Source organism: Mustela lutreola, chromosome 12 (assembly GCF_030435805.1).
Source record: "Mustela lutreola isolate mMusLut2 chromosome 12, mMusLut2.pri, whole genome shotgun sequence".
NCBI classification, from domain to species: Eukaryota; Metazoa; Chordata; class Mammalia; order Carnivora; family Mustelidae; genus Mustela; species Mustela lutreola.
The window spans coordinates 3,580,955-3,605,180 of record NC_081301.1 but is presented as its reverse complement, the minus strand read 5'-3'; the positions used below and the strand labels follow the sequence as shown (position 1 = coordinate 3,605,180).

Below are 24,226 nucleotides of genomic sequence, written 5' to 3'. Positions count from 1 at the left end.
AGAGCGCGGCCCGACGCGGAGCGGGCTGTCCTGCTCCGTGTGAACACAGGCCCCTTCTGCCCTCCTGACTATTATTAAAGCGCAATTAGCAACTTCACGCCCGAAAACTCTTGCCCTCTGGGTACTCTGCTTCTCTGCTGCGTGGCCCCCGGTCTCCTCCCCTCGCCTCTGAAGACCAGAGTGGGCTGCTTCCCCCGGGAGGCCCCGTTGCTGGCTCCCAGCTCCAGCGGCAGACGCGGCAGGCTCCACAGCAGACGTTTCCGGGAGCCGACTGTGGATTCCTCGCGGTCCGGAGGGGCCGTCTGAGGCTGAAGATTTGGACCTGACAAATCGGATTCACTCAGCTCAAGTCCGAACCAGGGGAAGCATCACCAGATGCCCCATAGACCGGCAGCTACCCCTCTTCTTTCTAATGAAGTATTTGGTGATTTCCCAACATAGGCAAGGAGGGAAAAAGAGACATAGGACCAGCCAGGTAGAAATGCACCTGAAAAGGTCGAGTCTAGCAAACAGCTGTAAAGGCAGTGAGAACAAGGAGAGCGTTCTGACAAACACACTAGAAGCTCCCGTCAGGTGGCCCCAGTGCCCCTCCCTTCGGTTCATACAAAACCACGGCACCTTCGTCTTCTCCTCCCAGGGTGGTTTCCATACCCAGCTCCTCTGAAGGATGACCCATAAGAACTTTTACTTCAAAGTTTAACTTCACAAACAATAGGCAACACCTTCTGGGGTTCCTGACCACACTCGGGTTCACCAATGGAGCAGAACAGGTCATTCCCTAACGTGTCATTCCCTGTGCAGGGCTCCGCACCAACGAGGCACGCGCTGGGCTCGGCCCCGCCTTCTGAACACAGCCTACCAGCCGTGCACCTGCTCGGAAAAGGCTGAACGTGCATGAGTCATTCCTCAAGAACCAGCAGCACCGAGTCCCGCTCTCGCTCGTCAGTGACACAAGCATGGCACTCCATACACACACGCAGATCCAGGACAATCAGTCCTCCTCGGTCTATAGGTTAAAGGCCCAGTGAGCTCCAGGGTGTTAAAATTTGGAACAGCACAGATGTGCATGTTCCCAAATAGCTAAAAAAAAAAAAAAAAAATATATATATATATATATATATATATATATATATATTTTTTTCAGGTCAAATTCACTTTAAATGTCGCTGGTGCCCCTGGAGCTGCTCTGCAGGAGAAAGCCCAGTTTGAAGACCACCCGGTTCTGTCCCCAAATGGACAGGTCCCACCCCATCTCCAAGGCGGGAATGCACCAAGGTAGCCCCCTGCAGACATAAAGTGGTTTCTGGGCTCACGTCTCCTTCCCCGGTTCAGACACGGGGGCTCTGGTTGGAAATGGAAGGACACGGATAATCCAACCGCATCCCGTTAATGGAGCCGCTGCTCTCCAACATTGCACAGCGTGTCTGTGTCCCCCCTCTTCAGAAATGAGACTGGCCCTCTGGGTGTCAGATTATCTGCTGGTGAAAAGCGGGGGCTTTGGAATCAGCTCCCGCCACGCCAGTCAGGTGACTTCTGACCAGTCACCTCAACCCTCCTCCCCCAATGGGCCTTGTCCTCCTTATCTGCAAAGTGGGGTGATGCTCTCAGGCTAGGCCACAGCTGTTGGGATAATTCAATAGGACCCAAAGCAAACACCCACAACACGAGCACAGTGTCTGGCAACAAAGAAGGGGCTGGTTTTATCATTATAAACTTGAGAAAGCGGAATGAGGTTTTTTTCTCTACTTACTTGCAAGAAGGCATCCTTTTTAAGTTTGTACAGCTTTTTCTAAAGACTTTTTTTTAAAGATTTCATTTATTTATTTATTTGAGGGAGTCGGAGAGAGTGTGCGTGCGCACCAGAGCTCGAGCGCAGTGCGGGGCAGAGGGAGAGTGGGCATCTAGGGCAGACCCTGCACCGGGCATGGAGCCTGACATGGGGCTCGATCTCACGACCTGGAGCTCATGACCTGAGCCGGAACAAGAGTCAGCTGCTCGACTGATAGGCACCAGGCGTCCCTTTTTAAAGATTTTATGGTTAGGTAATTTTTTTTTTTTTGGTTAGGTCATCTTTACACCCAACATGGAGCTTGAACCCATGACCCCGAGATCAAGAGTTGTGTGCTCCGTTGTCCAAGCTGGCTGCACAGCCCAAGTTTGGAGAACTTACTATAAAGGGTTCATGCAGGAAGGCGAACTCTTGGAAAGAGGAATATGGCCTCCTAGAAAGGAACAGGAAAGCTTTCCAAGTATGGAGGACTTGGGGAGAACACGTTTGGATTAGAACGAGCTGAGTCTGGTGAGTGGCATGGCTACACCGGACCCGCGCCACAGTACTCGGGACCACGTGCCACTGCCCGGCCCAGGGCACCCCCCCATGGACAGTTTGCTTCTCTGGAAATGGGAAGAGCCACACGGGCCAGAGGTCGGGGTCCAGCATATGGGCAAACAGTCATTGTGTCGTTACAGCGGGGTAAGATCCGTTCATTCACTCACTCCCCCATCGATCCATTAATTCGCTGGACTGTTTCTCCGAGACCCCATGCAAGACACCGTGCTTCCATACTGAACAGGTCCCATGTCTGCCCTTGGGGGGCGAGGCCTCACCTGCGGCCCCAAGCCCGTCTTAACTCACTTCCTCTCCCAGCTGACCTCTTGACTTGGACAAAGCATCGAATGTCCTCTGTGACTCAAGAGGCATGGACCGGGTGACTCTGAGTGGGGAAACTGCTAAGATTTATGGCGTAACAGAGACATTTTAACAGTAACTAGCCCATTATTAATAATCATGCAGGAAAAACTGACAACAACAGGACTGGCCTGCCTCTGACGGTCTCCGGACATCAGGACATAATTTACTCCCGGCCAGGCAGCTGGCTCTCCTGCATGATTCTGCCCGCTCCCTGCCATCGGGAAGAGAAGGGACTAACCCCACATGGCAGCAGGGGCAGCCGCTGGCGGGGAGGGCAGACAAGGAACCTAAGTCTGCTCAGCAGTTAGAACCACCCCCCGGGGGATTCCCAAGCAGACCACATAGGTGGAGCGAGGCATCCGAGATCCGGTACCAAAGCTGGCAGAGCCCCAGCCTCATTCTCAGAAGCTGCAGTGTCGCCCCCACGCACAGACCCCAAGTGGCTCCTCAGACCGCATGCCTCCCACTCTGGGCTCGTCCGCTGAGCCCGGCACGGCCCCAGACCAAGGCAGCCAGTCCTTGTTCCTGCCTCCCTGCAAGCTGGAGTGCTCCCCTCGACCTAGGACCCCCACGCTGCCCATCTGGGCCCCGGGCAGGGAACGCACTGGCCACAGATGGGGCTGTGGCCAGGTCCGAATCTTGGCTCTGACCCCGCAGCTCTGTCGTCTCAACGAGCCCGCCCCGGGTCTCAGCGCCCTCGTCCACAGTGGGTGCCTGAGACCACCCACGAGAACATCACTAAAACGACTGCACGAGGTCACGGCGCATTTCCACAAGACTTAGAAAGGCTGAATCCACAGCGGGGTGACTTTATGAAGCTGTGAGGCCAGGTCCCACAAGGCAGGCAGGGCCCTGAGGGACACAGGGCCGCACCTCCACAGGGAGGCCCTGTCCCTCCGCTCCCCCACCCCATCCGCACAGGGTGCTGGCCCCTCTGTCCTTCTGTCTCCCTGGAGAAAGCACCTTCCCGCTCTTACTCCCTCTCTCCCCGCTCAGCTCACTTTCCCGGGGCATTCGCTCCCGACGTGCCGGGAGGCCGGCACCCCTGCTCGGGTCTTCCTAAATTCCTCTCATCTCAGGCCTGGATCTTCCACTCCAGAGGCCCCACCCCCTTCTGCTGCTCCCAGGAAAGCCCAACCTAACCAACTGTTGCAAAGAAAACATGAGCGCACCGATCCTGCCTTCAGAGAACGAGAATTCACCAGTCTCGACACGAGCGAATGCCACCAAGTCTCAGGAAAGGAAAGGCACACCAAGAAACGGACACCCGCGCTCGCGTCCTGACCAACACGCTGACTGGCGCGCAGGTAAGGGCAGAGGCAGTCTACCGGTCTGCTAATGATTCAAGTCGGGGTAGTGACTATGGTACAGAATACAGCTGAAAACCACCGTGTGACTCTCCACATGTCTTTCAAATCCTACTGGCTGATGGTACTGAGCCAGATGGGGACCCCGGGACCCCTACCTCCCAGCTGCGCGGGGCTGTGACGACGTCCCGTCTGCGCGGCAGGCAGAGCTGGGAGCGCCCACCCTTGCTGGCAGGTGGGGTTAGATGCCACGATGCACGCGAAGGGCTCGCATCCCGTCTGGCAGACGCGGGTGCTGGAGAAGTGGGGGTGCCCGGCGTGCATCCCCGCCTCTGGCCCACACTACACCACTCGTTGCGGCCGGCTCACCGAGGAGCCAAGGAGTGAAGAGCTTAGGAACGAGGGCACAGGAGCGGCCACCCTCTGCTCTGCCCCTCCGGCTGCCGTTTCCGGCTCTCGGGAGGTTGGCCTCTGCTCCACGTGGTGGCTCCCCGTCCTGCTCCGTTTCCAGCATCGCCAGGGCCCTCTCTCTGCCGGCACCCAAGTTACGGCTGCTCAGACATCAGATTTGGGCCGCATCCTGTCACCTGCTTTCCCTGGGACTCACCGGCTCCCCCGACCCCGAGCCCTGCCTCGCCGTGACACCTGCCCTACGTTTTCAGAGCGGAGGCCAGACCGCCCTCGGCCGCGCTGCCATCCCAACGGCATCGGGGCTGGAGGCGCGCGCAGCCCGGGCTTCCGCAGAGCTGTTGATCTAAAACCGCGTTCCTCAGAGGATGTGCGTGACGTCCGTAAACCCGTGAGTGTCGAAACACGGCTCCTCCCGTCAGAGGACGCAAGACGGGTGATGGATGGCGGCCTGATGGCGGGAGGAGAAATCAAGCAAACGGGCGGGGGGGCGGTTCTGCGGCTGGACCCGGGCTCCTCCACCCGCCGGCGCTCCCGCCGTGAACACTGACATGCGTTCTGGGCGGGAAAGCGCACATCTGGGCCTGGAAAGGGAGAAAGCAAAGGGCTCTCGGAAGCCTGCCAGGTGAATCTGAAACTTCAGGGTCCGTGGTCCCAAGTGTGCCTCCTCACGCCCTCCTCTCCCGCGACGTAACTGGGAGCCTCCAGGACATTGAGATGAAGAACAAAGGTCCCCGAGTGCCCCCACCGCAGACCTTCCTCCCACTGGGGACTCGGGGAGGTCAGCATCGGGCACCAAAGTCTGGTGTCCAACGATGACACTCCTTCTCCAGCCCAAGGAGAGAGATGATGTGAGGCCGGATGTTCTGAACAGGACAGGCTTCTGGAATGGGTCCTCGCGCACAGTTCAGGTGCCCATAAGTCTAAGTTGTTGACGCCTTTGTGGGACAGCTGTGTGGCTCCCGTCAGAAAACGCCTCACACTGGCACAGTGTCTGCGACACACCATGGGCTCCTAAGAGCCGGCGAACCATTATTGTGTCTCCTCCTGATGGGCCGACCCCGCTCTTGGCTCACCGCGCGCAGACTTCGTTCTCACTCTTCCTGACTTCTACCACGCCGAGGCCACAGCCTGACGAGTCGTGGGGCAAGGTGATCTTTCTGGAGCTCACTGAAGCCGAGGCCTGTTTACACCCCATGTGGCCGACCACACGTCCTGGCGGACCAGGGCCGGTTTCCACTCCGGACGTGTGGTGGGGACATTAGGGAGACCTGACCGACTGCTGGGGACTGGGCAGAGCTGGCTAGAATGGGTGACCCGGGTGCGGACGGGATGATGTCCCGCAGGCTCCCCTCGGGCACATCAGGGACAGACGCAAGGATGCTGATGTCTAGTGTCCAGTAGAGCGCAGCGTCGCCTTGACTGGGGCTCCGAGCATCACGGTTTGAGAAGCAGAAAGACCACGCGGGGACACAGAACGCAGCTCGGGAGGGCACCGGCCTGATGAGCCCAGAGGGCCAGTTCCTGCCCGGCTCATGATGGGGATGCCTGCCGGCAGCCGGGAGCAACCCCCTCGGGGCATGAGCTGTGTGCCTGGCTGCTCGGCCTCGTGCTCTGCACCTTTGAGCTAGTCCTCCCCTCCCGAGCGGTAGAGCGCCATCCCCAGCGGAAGCTCACAGAATCAAAGAAAAACCAAGGCGCGTGGATAGCAGCAGAGATGGACTCCAGCAGGTTTTTAAATTTCATTGATTTCTTCTCCTCCAGCCCAACATTTAAAAGACTGCTAATTCTCATCCATGCGGTACTGGGGACGTTCCAGAACTCGCCTGAGTAATGATGCCAACGGCGTGCTGGACAGCAGTCCGTGCCGCCCCCAAAAGCGCACGGGACTCCAGTGCGCGGAAGTGGGAAGGAGCAGTCTTCCCCCGCCCCTACGTGACCTGTTTTCACCCGCCCCCCCCCCCCGCTCCCCCTTGCACGGGAAAAGCATCTTCACCCTGCCTACGCGGACCTCAGAGCCAGGCGTGGTGCTGAGCACTTGCTGTAGGATCTCCTCAAATAGGGAGAGCAAGGCAGCCCTGTGGACCCCGGAGCGCACGCCTCCGCCTGGGATCACAGGGATCTCCACAAGGAGACGTGCCAAGGCCTGGGGGGCTCTCCGCACCGGGTCCCTTCTGCTTTCTTCCTAGCTGCTGCCCAGGAGCCCAGACGTTCCTGGGACAGCTCTGGCCAGCAGAGGCAGACACAAGCCATCTGCGGAGCCCATAAATCATGCCCCTGGTGCGCAAGGGCCTTTGGCTTTTCCTGGATGATAAACTCCCCCCGTCTGACAAGCCATGGTAATTGGATACAAGGCTTCCCTTCTCCACCACACAGCTGGGGGCCAAAGGTGACCATACATCAAAACATTCCCTTTCTCCTCTTAGCCAGGTACTTTCTCGCCCATGACCTTCCAACTTAGTCTGGTTCTGGGGACACAAACGTGCCTTTGTGAAAGGGCTTGGCATGACATCGCAGAGACCTCGGCAGAAGCTGGGCCCCCCAGAACCTCAGTGCGGCAGGGGCTACTGTGCCCAGTTATCCTGGCCACTGGTCCTCTGACTTTAGCTAAGTCCCTTCTTCCATCCTGGCCGCAGTTTCTCCTTCTGTAAAAGGTTTTAGGTAGGATGACTTCTAAATCAATGTTTTTAGAAAAACTGATATTCCTCCCCAAGGCACCGTTGCTTTTACAATAAGCCTTCATTGAACGTTGTAAAATCCAGCGTCCTGGTGGCTCCCCCTTGTTCCAGTCCGTGAGAGAGATGAGGAAGGACATAGGTAGTCTAGGCACGGGGCGTCTTGATCGAATTGGAAGATGGTTCTCAAACCTTGAACCCTGGCGTTTCGGGGCCACAGTGCTACTCTTGGGGCACAGCAGTTGAATCCGTCAAGCTGTAGGGGCCAAGGCCAAAGGGGCACCTTGAAAGCACTGATGATGGAAAACAATTTGGGGATGTGATGAGGAAAGTCACTAAACAGGTCTCCCCACAAGTTACATAAAACCACACCAGGGCAACCATCAAAATATTTTCCCCGGAGAAGCCTTGGGACAAACACGTTCCCGTTGTTGAAGCTGTCGTTAGCTGTTAGGACTCAACCGCACGGTCACAATGTATTTTAAGCACCTTCCCCTCCTTGGGCCAACAGCGAGTGAGGATAGGATCGCATTGCCCTGGTGGTACAGACTGGGGAATCAGCCAAACTGCGTTCTCTCATCCACGAATGTCATAAATGCTTCCCGAGCTTGGTGTCTGCGCCAGGCACCACGTGGGGAGCTGGGGCTCAGCGCTGATGGGGACGGACGGGGCCCGCCCTGCCCCCACACCGTGCCTGTGCGGGTCTGCAGGAGCAGGAGAGCAAGAGGAGGCCGTGAAGGCCTGTAACAGGGCACCAGGCTCCCTGGGGCTCGGCGAGCTTTGGGGGGTCTGAGGAAGTGACTCTACCTGGAGACTGGGGAACGAGTAGCAGCCGCCCCGCTGCAGGGGTCGGGGCTCGGGCAGTGAGAAGAGCATGCGTGAACCGGGCTTCTGTTGCTGTGGAACACGCACAGTTTTGGTGGCTTAGTTTCTGTGGAGGGACCCTGAGTGCTGCTCAGCCGGGTTCTCTGCTGGGGTCTCGGAGGGCAGCAGTCCGGGAGACAGCTGGGCTGTGTTCTCATCCAGAGGCTGACCGAGGAGGAATCTGCTTCTGAGCTCCTTCAGGCTGGGGCAGAACTCCCTCCTGCGCTCTGGTTTCCCACTGGCTAGAGGCTGCCCACGTGGGCCTCTCCGACAGGCAGCTTACTTGTCATGCCAGTAAGGAGACCCTTTCTCCAGTCCACTTAAAGTCTTAGATCATGGAACATCACCACAGGAATGACCCGTCTTCACCTCTGTCCTCTTCTGTGGGTCCTGCTCCCACTCAAGGGGAGAGGGTTGCATGAGGTGTGGACTCGAGGGCAGGGAAGCCACTGGGAGCCCCTCCCCTCAGTGTGCGGGTGAGGCTGGCGGCGGCGGTGTGAAAGGCAGCAGGCATGAGGGGACAGAGGGACGACACTGGGCAGCCAGGCAGGGTGGGGAACAGCGAAGGTTCTCGGCAGCAGAAGACATCATAACGTTTGTTTTAAAAAGTCAACCACTTCGGGAGGTCTCGAATACAAACATCTCTCCAAGGGGTGTTGCTGTCAAGGGAGCATCGACAGTCGACTCCAGGAAGGGAGCATTGGCTGGGGGGCAAAAGTTGGGGGACTTGGACTCCTTTTGAATTCTGAACCATAGGAACGCACTGCAGTCAAGAAATAAATTTGTTCATTCGATGTTGAGCAGCCCCCACGGCAGCGGTATGAAGAGGGGCCAGGAAGAAAGCAGGGTAGCTGTGAGGATGGATTAGGGCCAAAGAAGGAACGCGATCTCTGTGATCCAAACCCTGGAGAGGTAAGACTTAGCATCTCTCCAGTATTAGAGCCTTTTCCTCAAATTTCCTGAGCTCCCTGCCTCATTTCTTAGCTTCCCTCTGCCCTTAGAGACGCGGTCTGAAGAGCTCTCGGATGTCAAGATCTTGGCTGTCCCTAAAAGAAAGGCCGTGTGTCCCCAGCAGGTAGAGCCCACCTCCTCTTCCTCGTTCCAATACAAAGTGTACAAAGTGCTAATTTCTCTTTCTCTAACGCATTTGATGGTCACTTCAAACAAATTCTTCAAAGAGATTGCATTAGACCAAAAAAAAAAAAAAAAAAGGAAAAGAGAAGAAAACCCCCAACATTAACTACAGAATCCTGATGGGTTATGATTGCATTACTTTTCCCTGAACGCTATTCCCTGCTTCCTTTTTGTGCTCTAAATTACCAATTCTAGTCCCTGTGTAGCTAAATAATAATAATTACCATATAAATGAATATGCATATGTGTCACTTTTCTCCCTAAAAGCAAGAAAGCCTGTTTATTTTGGATGAGGGTTTGTTTTGTTTCCGAACAACCAAAGCACATAATTAGGAGCCTCACCTCTTGCTCTTGAAATCCTGTCTCCACCGGGAAGAGATGAAAAAGGTACCGATGCCCCTTGAAGCTAAGAAATTTTCAAACAAATTAAAGGAGGTCTTTCTCTGCTCTGCAGGTAACAATGGCTTGGACAGGATCAGAATCAGAATGTGAGGCCAGAAGGGGCTTCAAAGCTCAAAGGCAAGCTTGTCCTTCTACGGACGGGGGACCTGAGGCCTCTTGGAACAAAGCCTCCCTGGAGGGTCACTGTGCGCCGGTGAGACAAGAACAGAGTGGCCCAATCACGACTCCGTGTTTGCCTTTCTGTTCTGGGACTCGCTGCAGGACCTCGAGCAGGATATGCCACCTCCGCAAGTCTTAGATTCTGCACCCCTCAGTGACGTGAGCGCAGTGTCTGCTCCAGGGGGCTGGGGCCAAGATGAATGAGGTCACGGATGTGGCCCTCAGCCCTCCACACCCACCAGTGGTCACCATCAAGGGGAGGACGATGGCAGCCTCGAGGCCTAGGGACCTGAGTGTGGTGCGGTGAACAAGGAGCCAGACCAGGCACCCCGAGTCCTTGGAGACCAGACATCTAAGCACCATCATCAGCAGAGTACCGACGATGCCCAGGAATGTCATTATACATACTAAACAGATAGAATTAAATCAACCCGGAGTACTAATTATAATGAACAATAGAGTCATACAGTACAATACAACCAATAATGATATCACTTACAACACAACTAACTCATAACACTAATAATATCATCACCATGTCGATGGTGGTGGTAGCTGCCGGCAAGGACCAGGGCTGCCTGGTCTCACACTGTCCACACCGCAGGGACCCTGTACACACAGTCGAGTGCCAAACTTTTAGATAAGCTCAAGGTTTATAGTCAGTAAATGCATGTTTCAGAAACTATTATAGGTCACCAAAGGCAAGTTTGGGAGGTCTCACTGAAATCACAGAGAGAACTACCATCTTTACCCCAGAAACCAGGACCCGGTGACTCGCAGAGATTTTCAGAAATTCCATGACCAAACCAGCCCAGTCCAGATGGATCCTGTGTGTGGATCCAGTGCCTGGATCTCTCAGGCACGAGTTCTGGGCAGTTTCTCTCCCCGGTGAAAGGCACCAATGACCCAACCGCACGAGTCCATGCCTCTGAACTCCAGGTTGAACGTTTATGCACCAGAAACATGCGGTAATTTATGAAAATCGCTTACACAAAATAACACTGTTCTGTCTGTCACAGGAAAATGAGTAATGCGTGGCCCGAAGCAAAGCGAGGGTCTGAGTCGAGAGCTGGGTCCCCCAGCAGGATCCATCGCCTTTCTGGTCCCTACGGTCAGCTGGGCTGCGGCTCTGGGCCTCTCCTGTGCCACAGCGGCCAGGGAAGGCCAGTGCTTGACCTGTGAGTGGAACAGCCAGGACACGGCTCTTCCGGCTCGAGCTCCTGGATCATGAGATGGTTTGGCATCGTAAGCATCTTAAAAGGAAATCCGAACTAGGCGTGCGGAGACCCTGCCACCTTTGGTGACACTGAGACAGAGCACGAAGCCACCCCAACTGGGACAGCAGCGTGGCCGGGGTATGGCTGCAGCTGGTCAGGAGCCCACGACCCTCAGGGCAGGCGAGACCCCTGGGGCGGGAACTGGAGAGCTGCTGGTGTGTTCAGAGCCACAGCTGACGGCGAGGACGGTCCTGGTTCGGGGAACTCCCCATGCACTGAATTTGCCTCACATGTGAGGAGGGCTGTGTCCCTGTGGTTCTGCCTTTTTTTTTTCTTTTTTCTTTTTTCAAGATTTTATTTTCAAGTAATCTCTACACCCAACATGGGGCTCAAACTCAGGACCCTGAGATCAAAAGTCACATGCTCTACTGACTGAGCCTGGCAGGTGTCCCCCCTCCCTGGCTCTGCTTTTAAATGTAGCCCAACCTGCTGGCAGGTGCGGGTCTGGGTGACTTGGGTACACTTATACCAAAGGAGTAACACCCAGTGTTTGGCCACGTGGGACCAGCACTGCTCTGAACAACGGAGCAGCAGCTTAGCAGAGAAGAGAAGCAGACCCGGATGCCTCCGGACGGCGAGCTGCCATGCAAGAGTTTGGTTTGACTCAGCAAATTCATAATCAATTATGGGTTAACGCACAGAGCATTTTATATGGGAGAGTGCCAGCCCGGTTCCCTTCACTTAGGGGGGCTCTCGCCTCCCACTTCCTTCCTGACAAGGGATTGTTTCCGCATCTCCCAGATAAAAGAGAGGAAACCTTCAAAAGCGTGATCGATGGATGGGTCAGTTTTAAGAAGAATTGGCCAGAGGTTGGTTGAGTATGGAAGGGGCCCGAGCCTCATTCTGCCTGTCATCCCCTCCGCCTAAGACAGTCTCTCCACAGACCACCCCAGCCCCATCTCTGGAGGCTTCTGGAACAACCTGGCTCTCCTGGCCTGGTTAGCAGCCCTCATGGCCCTTCTCACAGCTGGGCCTGCTTTGGTCATGCAATGTTGTCTCCAACTATAGATGGTACTCAAGGCCAAGGGAACACCTTGCTCGTGGGGGGCTGAGGCAGAGGGGAAGGGTCCCAGCAGCAAGGACCATGTGGTGCCTGCAATAGGCCGTCATCTGGGAGGGTGTACAGCCACACCGGCTTGGGAGCAGGTAACAAGACTTAAAATGAGCCTATGGCTCAGTGGTCTTCCTTCTAACACTGCTGGAGGGTAGAAGTTAGCTTTGTGTTTGTGGTGGGGGTGCGGGTAGGTGGCTTTATTTCACCAGGGGTGGGGTGGGAGGGAGATCCTAGACAGAGAGCAGCAGGTTGGTGCCTGGACAGGGACAGGGCTGCCCTGGAGGGCTGCCCCAGGCCTACTGGGAAGGAGATGAGGAGGCCGGCCTCTGTTGAGACTGAAGCCAAGGGGCTGGGGTGGGAGTAGGAATTGGGTCTGGAGGAATGGGGGCATCCTCCCTTCCGGGCTGGACACAGAGCCTTAGCTCCTCCTGGCTCACTGGGGCCACGTGACCCCTGAACCCCACTGCCCCCATCCCAGAGGACAGGCCAGATCAGGGGGGACAGGGGACAGGGAGCCTGGGGTGAGAGTGTGGGGTGGGGGTCCACGGTGAGCAGGGAGGAGTCAGTTTTTTATTCAGAACTGAAGAGAAAGGGCAGAAGTACGTATGATCACGTGGAACTGTCACTTAGAACAGGGAGTGGGATCTGTGGCTCCTGGGCCTAGCCCGGCCTGCTGCCCATTCGAGTAAACAAAGTTTTACCGGAACAAAGCGCGCCCGTTCACCTACGCCCTGTGACGGCTGCTTTCAAGTTACCGCAGAGCCGAGCAGCTGCAACTCGGGGCCACATGGCCCGCAGAGCCCAGGACAGTTACTATCCGCCTTGACAGAGAACATTTGCCTCTCCCCAATGTGTCTGATTTTATGCCAGTACCATGCTGTCTTGGTATCACAGCTTTATAGTAAAGCTTGAAATCAGGTAACGTGATGCCCCCAGTTTTACTTTTGTTTTTCAACATTTCCTTAGTGATTCGGAGTCTCTTCTGATTCCATACAAATTTTAGGATTATTTGCTCCAGCTCTTTGAAGAATACGGTGGAATTTTGATCAGAATGGCATTGAAAGTATAGATTGCTCTAGGCAGTATAGACATTTTAACAATGTTTATTCTTCCGATCCAAGAGCATGGAATGGTCTTCCATCTTTTTGTGTCTTCTTCAATTTCCTTCATGAGTGTTCTGTAGTTCCTCGAGTACAGATCTAGGTTTATTCCCAGGTATCTTATTCCCAGGTTCTTGGTGCTATAGTAAATGGAATCGATGCTCTAATTTCCCTTTCTGTATTTTCATTGTTCGTGTATAAGAAAGCCACTGATTTCTGTACATTGACTTTGTATCCTGCCACGTTACTGAATTGCTTATGAATTCTAGTAGTTTGGGGGTGGAGTCAGTTTACAAAATCATGCAACACAAGGACATTTGGGAAAATCTCAGCTCATGTGGGAAAAGACCAACTCAGAGGCAGCCAGTTTTGTTTTGTTCTGGTTTTGGTTTTTTAAGCAGGCTCCATGCCCGGTGTGGAGCCCAATGTGGGACTCGAAATCATGACGCTGAGATCAAGACCTGAGCGGAGATCAAGACTTGGATGCTCAAACGACGGAGCCCCCATGAGCCCCCACTGAAGTATCTGTATTAAGACCCAATAATAACAATGGAGCTCAAACAAGTAATCGCACAGGCAAATAGACAGTCTCAGAAACAGAAGACAGGGAGAACCAAATGGAATTCTGGAAACTGAGAAACAACAACCCAGATTAAAAGCTCCCTGGATGGGCCCGACAGGAGAACAGAGACGGGAAAGGAAAGCCTCAGTGAGCCTCAAGCTGCTTCCGTGCAATGATCCGATCCACGGCAGAGAGGAGGCCGACAGAGAATGGGGCCCAGCGCCCGCGGAGGGAACCACAGAGCTGGTGCTCGTGGCCCTGCAGCCTCCGGAGACGGAAGGAAGAACAGCACAGAAACTGTTGGAGAAAATAATGGCCCCAAACTGCCCAAGTCTGGAGGAAAACGTAAACTTATAAACTGAAGAAACTCAACAAACCGCCGAAAGACTCAATCCGAAGGAACGCAGGCCGGACTAACGGTGACTGACTGTGAGGGCGACAACAGCCCCCGAGGACTGCCCGGCGGGAGCCTGGGTGGCCGCCCTCCGTCTGACCCCTGCAGGCCGGAAGGAGGCGGGACCCTGTGAGGTTGCGGACGGCAGGACGGCACCTGCCGGTGCAGAACTCTGGACCCGGGGGCAAATCCCTTCAAGAACGTGGGCTGTAAAGTCTTCCTCGGCGGGTGGTGCGGCGCCATCCACGGCGAAACCCACGGCCACAGACTGAACGTCACCGAGATCCGGTTGGTCTGCTCTCTGGTCTTCGGCAGGTTCTGTGCTGGGACCTGAACCCATGCCCTCCACTCTCCCTTTATCGGGTGGCAGAGCCCCTCGCTCAGGGAGCCCCCGAGCCGCCGCACGCCGGGTTCCTACCTGCCTGACGCAGTCCTCCTCTCTCAGGCGTTCCTGAATCAGACTGACGAGCAGCGCGCTGGACAGTTTCTAAAGGAAAGACAACACGCAGAATGAGGGTCCTAACTCGTATACCGAGCCAAAAAGGACACGTGACCGGTAGGCCAGGGGGCCCAGCTGAGCATTGCAGAACTGGCTGTGTTGACACAAAGCTTCCCCAGTCCCTGACTGATGTCCAGAGGCCTCTGGAAAGCCCGGGCCCACCTTGCAGCCCCCACCCCTACCCTGAGCCTCCTTCTCCACCAACCACCCCTTTGACAGCCCCCCACCACACATGCACACAAACCCCCACTCTTGCTTATCCTGTGGCTCCACTCAGATGCTCCCCCCACCCCACCTGAGTGACTCCAGGCTCCCTCGGAGCCTTGGCCCAAGAGCCACCACCTGCAGGCAGTCCTCCCTGACCCTCCCCAGGCCAGGCTAGGAGCCACCATAACCCTTAACAGTGAGTTCTGTTACTGCTCCAACCACAAGGCCTTCCCAGGGGTCTGTCTGCTCACATGTCCAATTCCCCAGGAAGTCTCAAAACTCCTGGAGGAAAGGGACCGACTTGTGCTATCTTTGTACCCGACAGTGTGCGGGGGCGGGGGGCGGGGGGCCCATCTCTTTCCAACTCTGCTCAGAGACCTCATGGTGGTAGCTTGAAATCAGCCGTGGGGGAGTCTTTATTCCCTGGGAATGGGTGAATGCTGCAAAGACGAGCTGTTTTCCCCAGAGAGCTGGTTGGCAAATGTTGACCAGCACACCTCTGCCCCAGCCTCGAGTCAGTGCCGAGGAAACAGGATGCCCTTGCGAGCTGATGAGTTAACGAAACGTCATGTTCCGGAATACATTCAATAAATAGTATTGATGACCTGTTGATTATACCCTTTGAGCTGGGCACTGTGCCCAGCCACATTATTCGATGTTTATAACTCTGGACAACCTGTACTCTCTTTCCACAGATAGAGAAGCTGAGTCTCAGAGAGGTGAAGCCCCCTCCCAACCAGGGAGGGGCAGAGGCTGAACTTCAACCCAAGCAGGGAAGCCAGAGCCCTGCCTCTTCACCCTGCTCTCCCTGGGCCCTGCAAAGGCACGGGTGTGGGGGCGGGGAGGGTGTGCAGAGAGGAAGTTCAGGATGGCCGACCCTCTGTCCCTCTTCTGAACTTTCTCCGGCCAGAATCAGCATCCCAATTTTCACAACCAAGTTTGATGTTTCTAACAAAACCTTGAATGCCCCAGAGGTGATGCCTGGAAAACCTACTCCCTCGTGTCCCCTTGACCTAAGATCCCTAAAAGCTGGTGCTTCTTCACAAACACCCCAATGCTTGGCCAAAGCATACTCCCAGGCCAGCCCCGGACAGCATTCCCCAAGCTATGTCAGGGCTGACCGGCCCCCAGGAGGGAAGGGGCTCCTGCCCGGTGCACATGAGGGTCCTCGGGTGTGCACTGGGTTCACACAGAGGTGCCCAGCTCAGGTAGTGAGAAATCTACCTTCTGCTCCTTTTTGCAAGCTGGGGAACCCCAGAGTGGGACCATGTAGGCCTGGCAGGGGGTGGGGGGAGGCAATTGCCCAAAGTATCCTTAGGGCTAATGGTGACATTTCAGTGACGCTGGAGCAAAGCCTAGGTCCTTCATTCTAGAGTCAGCAACTGTGAGGGTCTGGAGACCAGATCCCGCCTCGGGAATGCTGTCATGTCTGCCTAGAGTGCCGTCAGAGCACCTGGAGAAACAGAACCGGGACACCAGAGCCTCTCCAACAGGCCGTACACTGCCCAGGCTGGCTTAGAAAGGGTACGCGTGCCAGTGTGTGCCCACGCCTCACTTTGTGTCCCGGCAGTGAGGGTGTGGGGAGTAGAAGGTGCCCAGCCGCTTCTAACCATGGATGTTTGCCCTGCTTCAGCGAGCCGGCATAGTTTGCTCCTCCCCACAGAGCAATTCAGAGAGAGGGAACAGGGTGCTGGCACAGGCGGCGGGGGAACAGTCCCCAAAGGGGTTCAGCTCTGATGCGCTCAGATCCGCCTGGGCCCTCGAGGTAGGGACGCTGAGGCCGCTGGTCTGGGGACCACACCCGGAGGGCCACTGTCTTAAAAGCAAACTCAAGTACCCAAGAGGCCTCCCCGGCACGGACACGGGAGAGGTTGCTGGGGAGGGCGCCTTTCTGCCCCACCCCATCCTCCCAGCACTCCTGGGGAACTTACCCCAGCTGGCGAGGGAAGGGGGTCAACAGGGAGTGGCCCCTTCCGGTCCCCTCATGTCCCCTGCTGACCCCAGGCAGAGCCAGCTTCCATGCTGAGGGCCGTTTCCCTTTGAGATTAGTCTCCCGGCCCTGACGGCACCCATTCAGAAGGCAGCAAACAGGTCCTGGGATGGGCAGGGGTGATGCGGAGAGGGAGACGGGGTGGGGGAGCTGCCAGCCAGCCAAAGAACACAGGTTGAAAGGAGACAGGTCCGGGTGGGGCACCGCACTGCCGGGGCCTGCCCAGCAGGGGACAGGCCCGTGACTTTGAGCACAGCCCCTCCTGGGTACCCCCCGCCGCTCCCTGCCTTGGCGCTGTCTCAGTGCCAGCTTTGATGTGTCACATCAGCGACGGGCTTCCAGGGGGCGCCTCTCAAAGTCCTGCCAAACTGTCTTTGTAGGAATCAGGCTCCCTCCTCCCAGAGCGCTGCCGTGCTCCCACCCCAGCCCCCAAGGCCCGGTGTTGTGGGGAGAATCAGGGACAAACCGGCAAAGCCCTGTGACACCGCCGCCGGTGACAGAGCAGGCCCCGATCAGACGCAGGGCTCCAGCCTCTCACCTCCCTGCTTTCTTCTCATCACGGGCAGAGTTGGCTGCACGGGCGGGCTTGGACCTTTCCTCTCGGTCCAGCTCCCGAAGCCCATCGAGCAGCCGACCTCAGAGGTGCCCCCCACGGACTGACGTGCGGGTTTGCTGCGGTGCCTAGGCGGCCACGAGTGGGGGCAGGTGGAACCCCCGCTCTGCCCCTTCGGGCACCTCCCTTTACTGCTCACACCTGGGCTTCCTCGCTGGGATGACATGAGCCAGAAGAGACCCTGCAGTGACAAAGGCCAACGGACTTCACAGAGAGAACGGCCCTCGGACCTACGCCCTCTCACGGGCCGCAGGCAGCACCTCCTGGAACCTGGAACCTTCCGCAAGGCCCGTTCGCACCGCCGCCTGGAGTGGCAGATGAAGGACACGAGAGAGCGGAGGGTTCTAGCCCCGCGCGCTTTGTCTCAGCGTGGCCTCCGGGACACGGAGCAGCGAGCCTGGAGAGGGCATGGCGGGAGCAGGCGGAGGCCACCCCCGGGACTGGGGTGATCCCAGAAATCCTCAGCGACACTGGAGAGCCCTCCATCGCCGGGTGTAGACGGAGGCAGGGCCAGACGGCGCACATTCTCTTCTCTGGATGTTAAAGGAAACAGTGGCCCTGGCAGGCGGGCCATGGCTGCACCGGGCTCCACCGGATCTTCACTTTGTCAGCGGGACTGAAAGGAGTAACCGACACTGCAGCTGGGAAGAGCCCAGCTCTGGCTCCCTCCCGTCTGACCCGCCTTCAGAGCCTGCATCACTGATCCATTCCACAAACTGGCTGTGGCGACCTAATATGACAGCTACATGCCCAGGAAACCCTGACTGGGTGACAATTGTGCTGTATAGTGACAACCACACTGAGAAAGGGGAGCGGCGGGTGGGGGCTGTGTTAGAATTCCCTGGCGAGCGTCTGAAACGCCCGCGCCACACATCAGGATTCAGACCAATTGAGTCCGGCAGGGCCCGGGAGAGGCTCGTGTGCCACAAAGATGGAACTTCTGGACCAGGAAGCTTCTCGAGCATCTGTCCTCCTGCAGGGATTCAGTAAGAACGTTCCTTAGCAATTAAAATATCCCAGAGCAACCACACCCAGCGTCTGCGGCAGAGAAATAACCCTCTTCTTCCTACCACGTCCTGCGTCATTAGAAACCCAAAGGACTCAGTTTTCCCAAATTCCACTGGGTCCTGGGCGGGTTAGGCTTCCAGAAGCCCCGGCCAGAGTCCAAGGAGACGCGGACTCTCAGGCTCGGACAAGCGCAGGGTCAGCACCCGCCGGTGCCTCCTTCACTTTTGTGCCCTGGGCTCCTTCGGACCGCCCTCTTGCTCCCCAGCCCGCCCCCAGGGCTCCCCTACCCAGTGTTTGTGACAGCCAGTGAGGGCAGGCTGAGGGGACGGGCCAAAGTGGGCAGCTGAGGGAAAAGCACGGGACAAAACAGGATAAGCGGAGAGCAAAAGTGGCCTTGGTCGAGGCGGAGAGGAGCCGAGAAAGCACCTGCTGAGGGACGTGTGCGCACCCGGAGTGCCCTGGGGCCGGGCAGAGGGCACGAGGGGCTGGAGGACCTCGAGAAAGCTGTCTGCTCGGGGAGAGCCTAACCCTGACCGATACTAAAGAAAGACTGGTGAGTTTGCTTTCTTTCTTTTCTTTTCTTTTCTTTCTTTTTTTTTTTTTTTAAGATTTTACTTATTTGACAGAGGGAGAGAGAGAGAGTGAGCACACAAGCAGGGGGAGCGGCAGGCAGAGAGAGAGGGAGAAGCAGGCTTCCGCTGAGCAGGGAGCCCAACACGACCCAGGACCCTGGGATCATGACCTGAGCCGAAGGCAGATGCTTAACTGACTGAGCCACCCGGGTGCCCCAGGGCTCCATTTTTACATATGCTCTGAATGTCCCAGCAGATAGAGACTGAAACCACTCCGGATGAAATGCAATGCCGTTTGGGTTTGCTCTCACGACCCGGGGGCGGGGGTGTAGGGCAGCATACGGAACGAGATGGCTGGGAGCCCAGGCTGCGTGAAGCCGGCGATGGGCCCGTGAGGGTTCTAAGGCCTTTCTCACTGCCTCGGAGTCACACCATAATATTTTACAATAAACAGTTAAAAACAAAAAAAGCTGGTCCAATCCCTCCCAGCCTGCATGGTTTGGTGGCCCTTTGCCTAATTCTGGGCTCTTCCCGTGAACCCTGCAGTTAGGCTAAGAAGGCTTTTCCTAGCACGACCGTGGCTAAGGCCCCACGGAGCCCATCCGCTCTCCCAGCCGAGAGCCCGTGCCTACGAGTCAGTCACTGGTCGGAGAACGCTCGGTGGACGGGGGGGGGTGACGCAGTCAGCCAAGCCGCCGACAGCACAAGGCTTCCGTGCCCCTTAGCCTGGGCACCCCGCTCCTCCCCTGGGGTTCCCCGGGGCCAGGAGGAAGAGTTAATCTTTGGGTCTCCCGAGGCACTGCAGGAGAGCACACAGCACACAGGAGGGGCGTGGAAGTATTTCCAGACGGGGAACTATCTGGAGATGCCTAAAATGAGGAGATCTTCGTTAACACCAGCAACGCGTAAGAATTCCGAGTAGGAGGGCAGAACCGAGATGAGCAGAAGAGGAGGGATTTGAAGGTATTTTCGCTACTTACAAAGAGAGCTGTGAAAGGCTCCAGATCCACAGGTGACTGAAAGACGACCCTTAAGGAGAGGCCATGCCTGGCGACGGCCACCTGTGGCCAGGCCACGCGCAGCTGCCCGACGCACACGGTGCTGGCCCTTCAGGATTTTTTACTCCTTGATCGGTCCTGATGGCCTTGTCTTTCATCTTCCCTCCCCCGTGCTTCTGAACCGCAGAACCCCAACCAGACACCCTTGAAAGCACGGCGATGTGGTCTGAAATATGCCGATAATTAGCGCAACGAAACCCAGGAGGAATTTCTTTAAAATCCTCTCCGCTGTTGAATGTGATAAACCAGATAAAAGCATCTTTATCCTAGAAATAAACTTACCTCCCCTACCCTGAAAAGCTATCTGAAAATGAGAACCACTTTCTTTCTACAACCATCTTTCTACCCCCAAATGCCAGTGTCCACCGCCCCCCCCCCATTAAGCACACCGATTCCCACAAGCCAGAGCCAGGGAGTAGGGGGGCCTTGAGGTGACCGTGTTGGGCTGGGGGGACTCGGGGAGGCGATTCGGTCGTAAGAGTGGGGCCCTCGTGAATGGGATTACTGCCCTGAAACAAGACACCCCGGGGAGCTCCTTTGCCCTCTGCACTGTGTGAGGACACAGGGAGCAGACAGCCCTCTCGGGACACGGCCTCTGCTGGCAGCATGACCTCGGACCCCAGACCCCAGAACTGGGACAAATCAATCCCTAGCTGCCAAGCCACCCGAGCTGTGGTGCTTTGTGATGGCCGCTCAAAAGGCCTAAGAGATCTGCCCATAGTCCAGAGAGGATTTTGAAGAAACATTTCAAAGTTCCTATTTGTATGGAAGGAAACAACATAACCAAGTTCTGTACTTTCCATTCAGAATAAAAGGGTTCAAATATGTGGTTGGGGAGATTTTAGGAACAGAAGCCCGAGTGCCCGGGGTGCCTCCCGCAGCTGTGTGTGAGCGAGACGGAGAGAGGACAGGCAGGGCGACCCGGGTGCCGCAGAGCGCCCCACAGAGCCAGGGCCGCAGGGCGACCCGGGTGCCGCAGAGCGCCCCACAGCGCCAGGGCCGCAGGAGGAAACCCGGAGGTACAGCGTGCTGGTCCTCCCAGGGCAGAGACCTCCGGACGACTGCCTTTTCTCCCCCTGCCCGTCCGTCCAGATGGGGGCGCGCCATCATCTGTGGACGAAGCCCCTGCCCCTGGGCCTTGGCGCCGTGGGGCTGACCCTGGGAAGAGCGGGTGCAGGCCACTCCATCAGCACAGAGCGGCCTCCTCACTCTAGGAGTGACCCTTTCTGCCATAACGCCCTCGCCTCCACCCCCACCAGGATGTGCCCTGCTTGAGAACCGTCTCCTCCCGCCGTCACACCACGCCTCTACCTCATTTTGCCCAGCACCCCCCTCACTTTATCCACGAGGAAACAGAAACTAAGCAGGGGGGTGGGGGGAGGGGGGCTGTGGGAGCTGTCACCCCCTCTCCCCTTCCTGCCTGCCACCGCCCCCACCCGGGCCCCCGGGGCCAGTCCTACCTTCGTGGTCTGATAATGCTTCCTGGCAGTTGCAGCCAGTGAGGAAAATTCTCTGGCGATCAGGTTTTCCATCGTGAGAAGATTGGTGCTCAGGTGTTTGCAAAGCCACATCGCCTAAAGGAAGGAAGAAGACAAGGACATTGTCGTGAAAGCTGGAATGGGGGGACTCCATTCAAATGCCCAGGTCCTTCCACGTTCTACTAGAAACGGCCGGAAGCATAATGATTTCTGGCGGGAAGGAGGCCACCAGCGGGGGACAAGCCCATAAGGTCCCTCCCAGCCCAAGAATGCCGCTTCAGTGCTGTCTGTTCTCCCGGCAGCCAGTGACCCCTAGAAAACCGAAGGGCGGGCCATGTCTGTAGCTCCCTTGGCATCCCTGTCCCAGTTCTGTGGCCTCAGGAGGTTTACAACAGGAAATGCAGGGACAGGACCTAAATATGGGTCACGATCATACTCACTCACTGTTCCTTAGATCGGGACATGACCTAGTCTAGCCAAATGAGTGTTTCGTCCATTGATGGCTATATATACTCTATATGGATAAATGCCTTTCCCAGAATAAGAATGCAATAAAATGTTTTCAATGCCAAGATTATACTGATGACCATTTCAGCATCAGGAGGAGTCAGAAGGCCCTGAAGTCCCCTAGGGCAAGAGAACCTTAATTCTCTCTGTTGCTTGTACCGGGAGATGTCAGTGATGAAAGCCTTTTAGGGCTCTGTCTGGATTTTACTGTGTGTCATCTTCCTGCAAAATTAGAGTCTGTGTGTCCCCAGGTAGCAGTCAGAGGCAGGAACAGCGAATTCACCAAAAGGCTTGTAGCTCAAACACCAGCCACGTGCTGTGGGCCCTGACCTCACCAGGAGGCGAAGTGGGTTGCCCCAGCCAAGTTGGGCCTTGATGAGCAAAGCCATCTGCGTCTGCGGAATTCTACCCAGCAAATTCGCCAGAGGTCAGAACGGGGTGAGCATGGTGGGTCCAGAGTGCTGAATGTCTCAAAGACAAAGGCCCTTTGCCAAAGAAGACCCCTCACCCTGAGCGACCTGACTCAGCCTTAACATGGCTTGGGAGACTGCCCGTCTAGAGCAGAGGCCACCAGCCCGGCAGCGGCTCCTCCAGGCTCCGGGGGGTGGGGGTGCCTTTCCCGGGAGATTCTGATCAGGCAGGTCTGGAGGGGAATCTGGAAGCGGCTTCTCCCAAAGCACCTGTTATTGCTTGCGACTGTCAGGCTTGGGAGCAGTTTTCTAGCAGTGAAACAGCAGATAGGAGTGAAACCTGGCAGCCTGATCCTGAGGGGCACAGTAGAAAAACCACAGATAGACCAACAAGTAGAAGGCTAGAGGGATGGGCATATGGGCAGACAGAGAGACAGACAGACAGTAGGATAGAAATGATGCCAGAGCTTAGCAGACGCGGGTCGGCTTGGGTGAGGCTCAGCCATTCGAGTTCCTCCTCCAGGAAAAGAAAGTGTCAGCTCAGCAAGGACCAGTTCGCTTAGTCCACTAGCCAGGCTTTTAAGACAGAGTTCGGGGTGCCTGGGTGGCTCAGTTCTTAAGCCTCTGCCTTCAGCTCAGGTCATAATCTCAGGGTCCTGGGATCAAGTCCCGCATCGGGCTCCCTGCTCAGAGGGAAGCCTGCATCTCCCTCTCCCACTTCCCCTGCTCCTGTTCCCTCTCTATCTCTGTGTCAAATAGATAAATAAAATCTTTAAAAAAAATAAAGAATAGAAGACAGAGTTCCATCTCAGATGGCAGCCACTGTCCCAAGCACTGACACGGGGTTTAAGATCAAAACCGCAGACAGGAGGAGGCGGACCCGTCAGGACTGGGGCTGTCTCCAAGCAAAGACAAGGAACGGTGGGGTGGGAGGAGGTGTTTGCTGCACCTTTAAAGTCGAGAGAGTATCCTCAAAGCACATGTGGCCAAATGAGAAATTCTGTAAAATCTGGGATTCGGGGGTCTGAGTGTCTATGGTGCAGTTTCCATGCCTTTTGGACTGAACTTTCATAATTAAAACCTTAAGAGTGACTCTCAAAAGTCCGTGTCAAAAGTCTCTCGACTCTGGTCCACTTCTAGAAGAAATGTGTTCGAAGGATGTAAAACTAAGGGTGTGCAGAACGGTGTCAGCGGCCTGAGAACGCCCTGGAGGGCACATCCCAGCGGCTGAGACAGCGCTCCTCCCTGGCTGGCCGGGGAGCGGGGAGCGATGCCCTCGTGTCCTGTGCTTTCCAGGGTTTCTGCCAGCGCCATGCCGCCTCTCGTGATGAGAAAGTAAGTTAAGAAGCAGGAGAGGGGAAGGAGGAAGAAAAGCTCGGTGGTGTTGAAAACCCGCTGAGGGGCTCCCTCATTCCAGCCCTGCAGGTAAATGAGATATTACGGTATTACGACACTTAATATGATTCACTTACTATGGTTGTTTTCCCCGAGGCGGGTGGACCTAATATCACAATCTTCGGCACTGTGGGAGAGAAAGATTTGAATGTCACCGCCCGCAATGACAGAGCAACCTCGGGGGGCGGGGGGGCGGGGGGCGGTGCCGCGGTGCTCGGACGCATTCATTTCTTTCCTCCCCCGGATTTCATTTTCTGCCAGTGACAGGGTTGTTTGTAACGCAGGGGCTCCGAGATGCTCACACCAGCGAGCGAACTCTCTCTGTTTAGAGAGGAAAGTGATCACTGAGATGGTTTATTTTTCTGTCTCCAAGGGGACATGGACACGGTAACTTGTTTGCCAAACTCATAAATATCGAGAACAACTGGGATTTCAAACACCATAAAGCATTTTAAACAGGG

General features: G+C 56.2%; 1 protein-coding gene across 3 annotated transcripts in view; it reads right to left on the bottom strand.

The window, feature by feature from the left end:
* The window catches only part of AK8 (adenylate kinase 8), a 114,576-nt gene that overhangs the window by 83,038 nt on the left and 7,312 nt on the right, over positions 1 to 24,226 (bottom strand). For 2 of the 3 annotated variants that reach the window (XM_059141294.1, XM_059141295.1), the window contains exons 3-5: positions 23,843 to 23,892; positions 21,436 to 21,549; positions 14,447 to 14,515 (exon numbers count right to left, since the gene is read on the bottom strand). In XM_059141294.1, coding sequence (XP_058997277.1) covers positions 14,447 to 14,515; positions 21,436 to 21,549; positions 23,843 to 23,892 — 233 coding nt within the window. The remainder of the gene's footprint in view (positions 1 to 14,446; positions 14,516 to 21,435; positions 21,550 to 23,842; positions 23,893 to 24,226) is intronic. The other variant, XM_059141296.1, reaches the window with a different exon arrangement.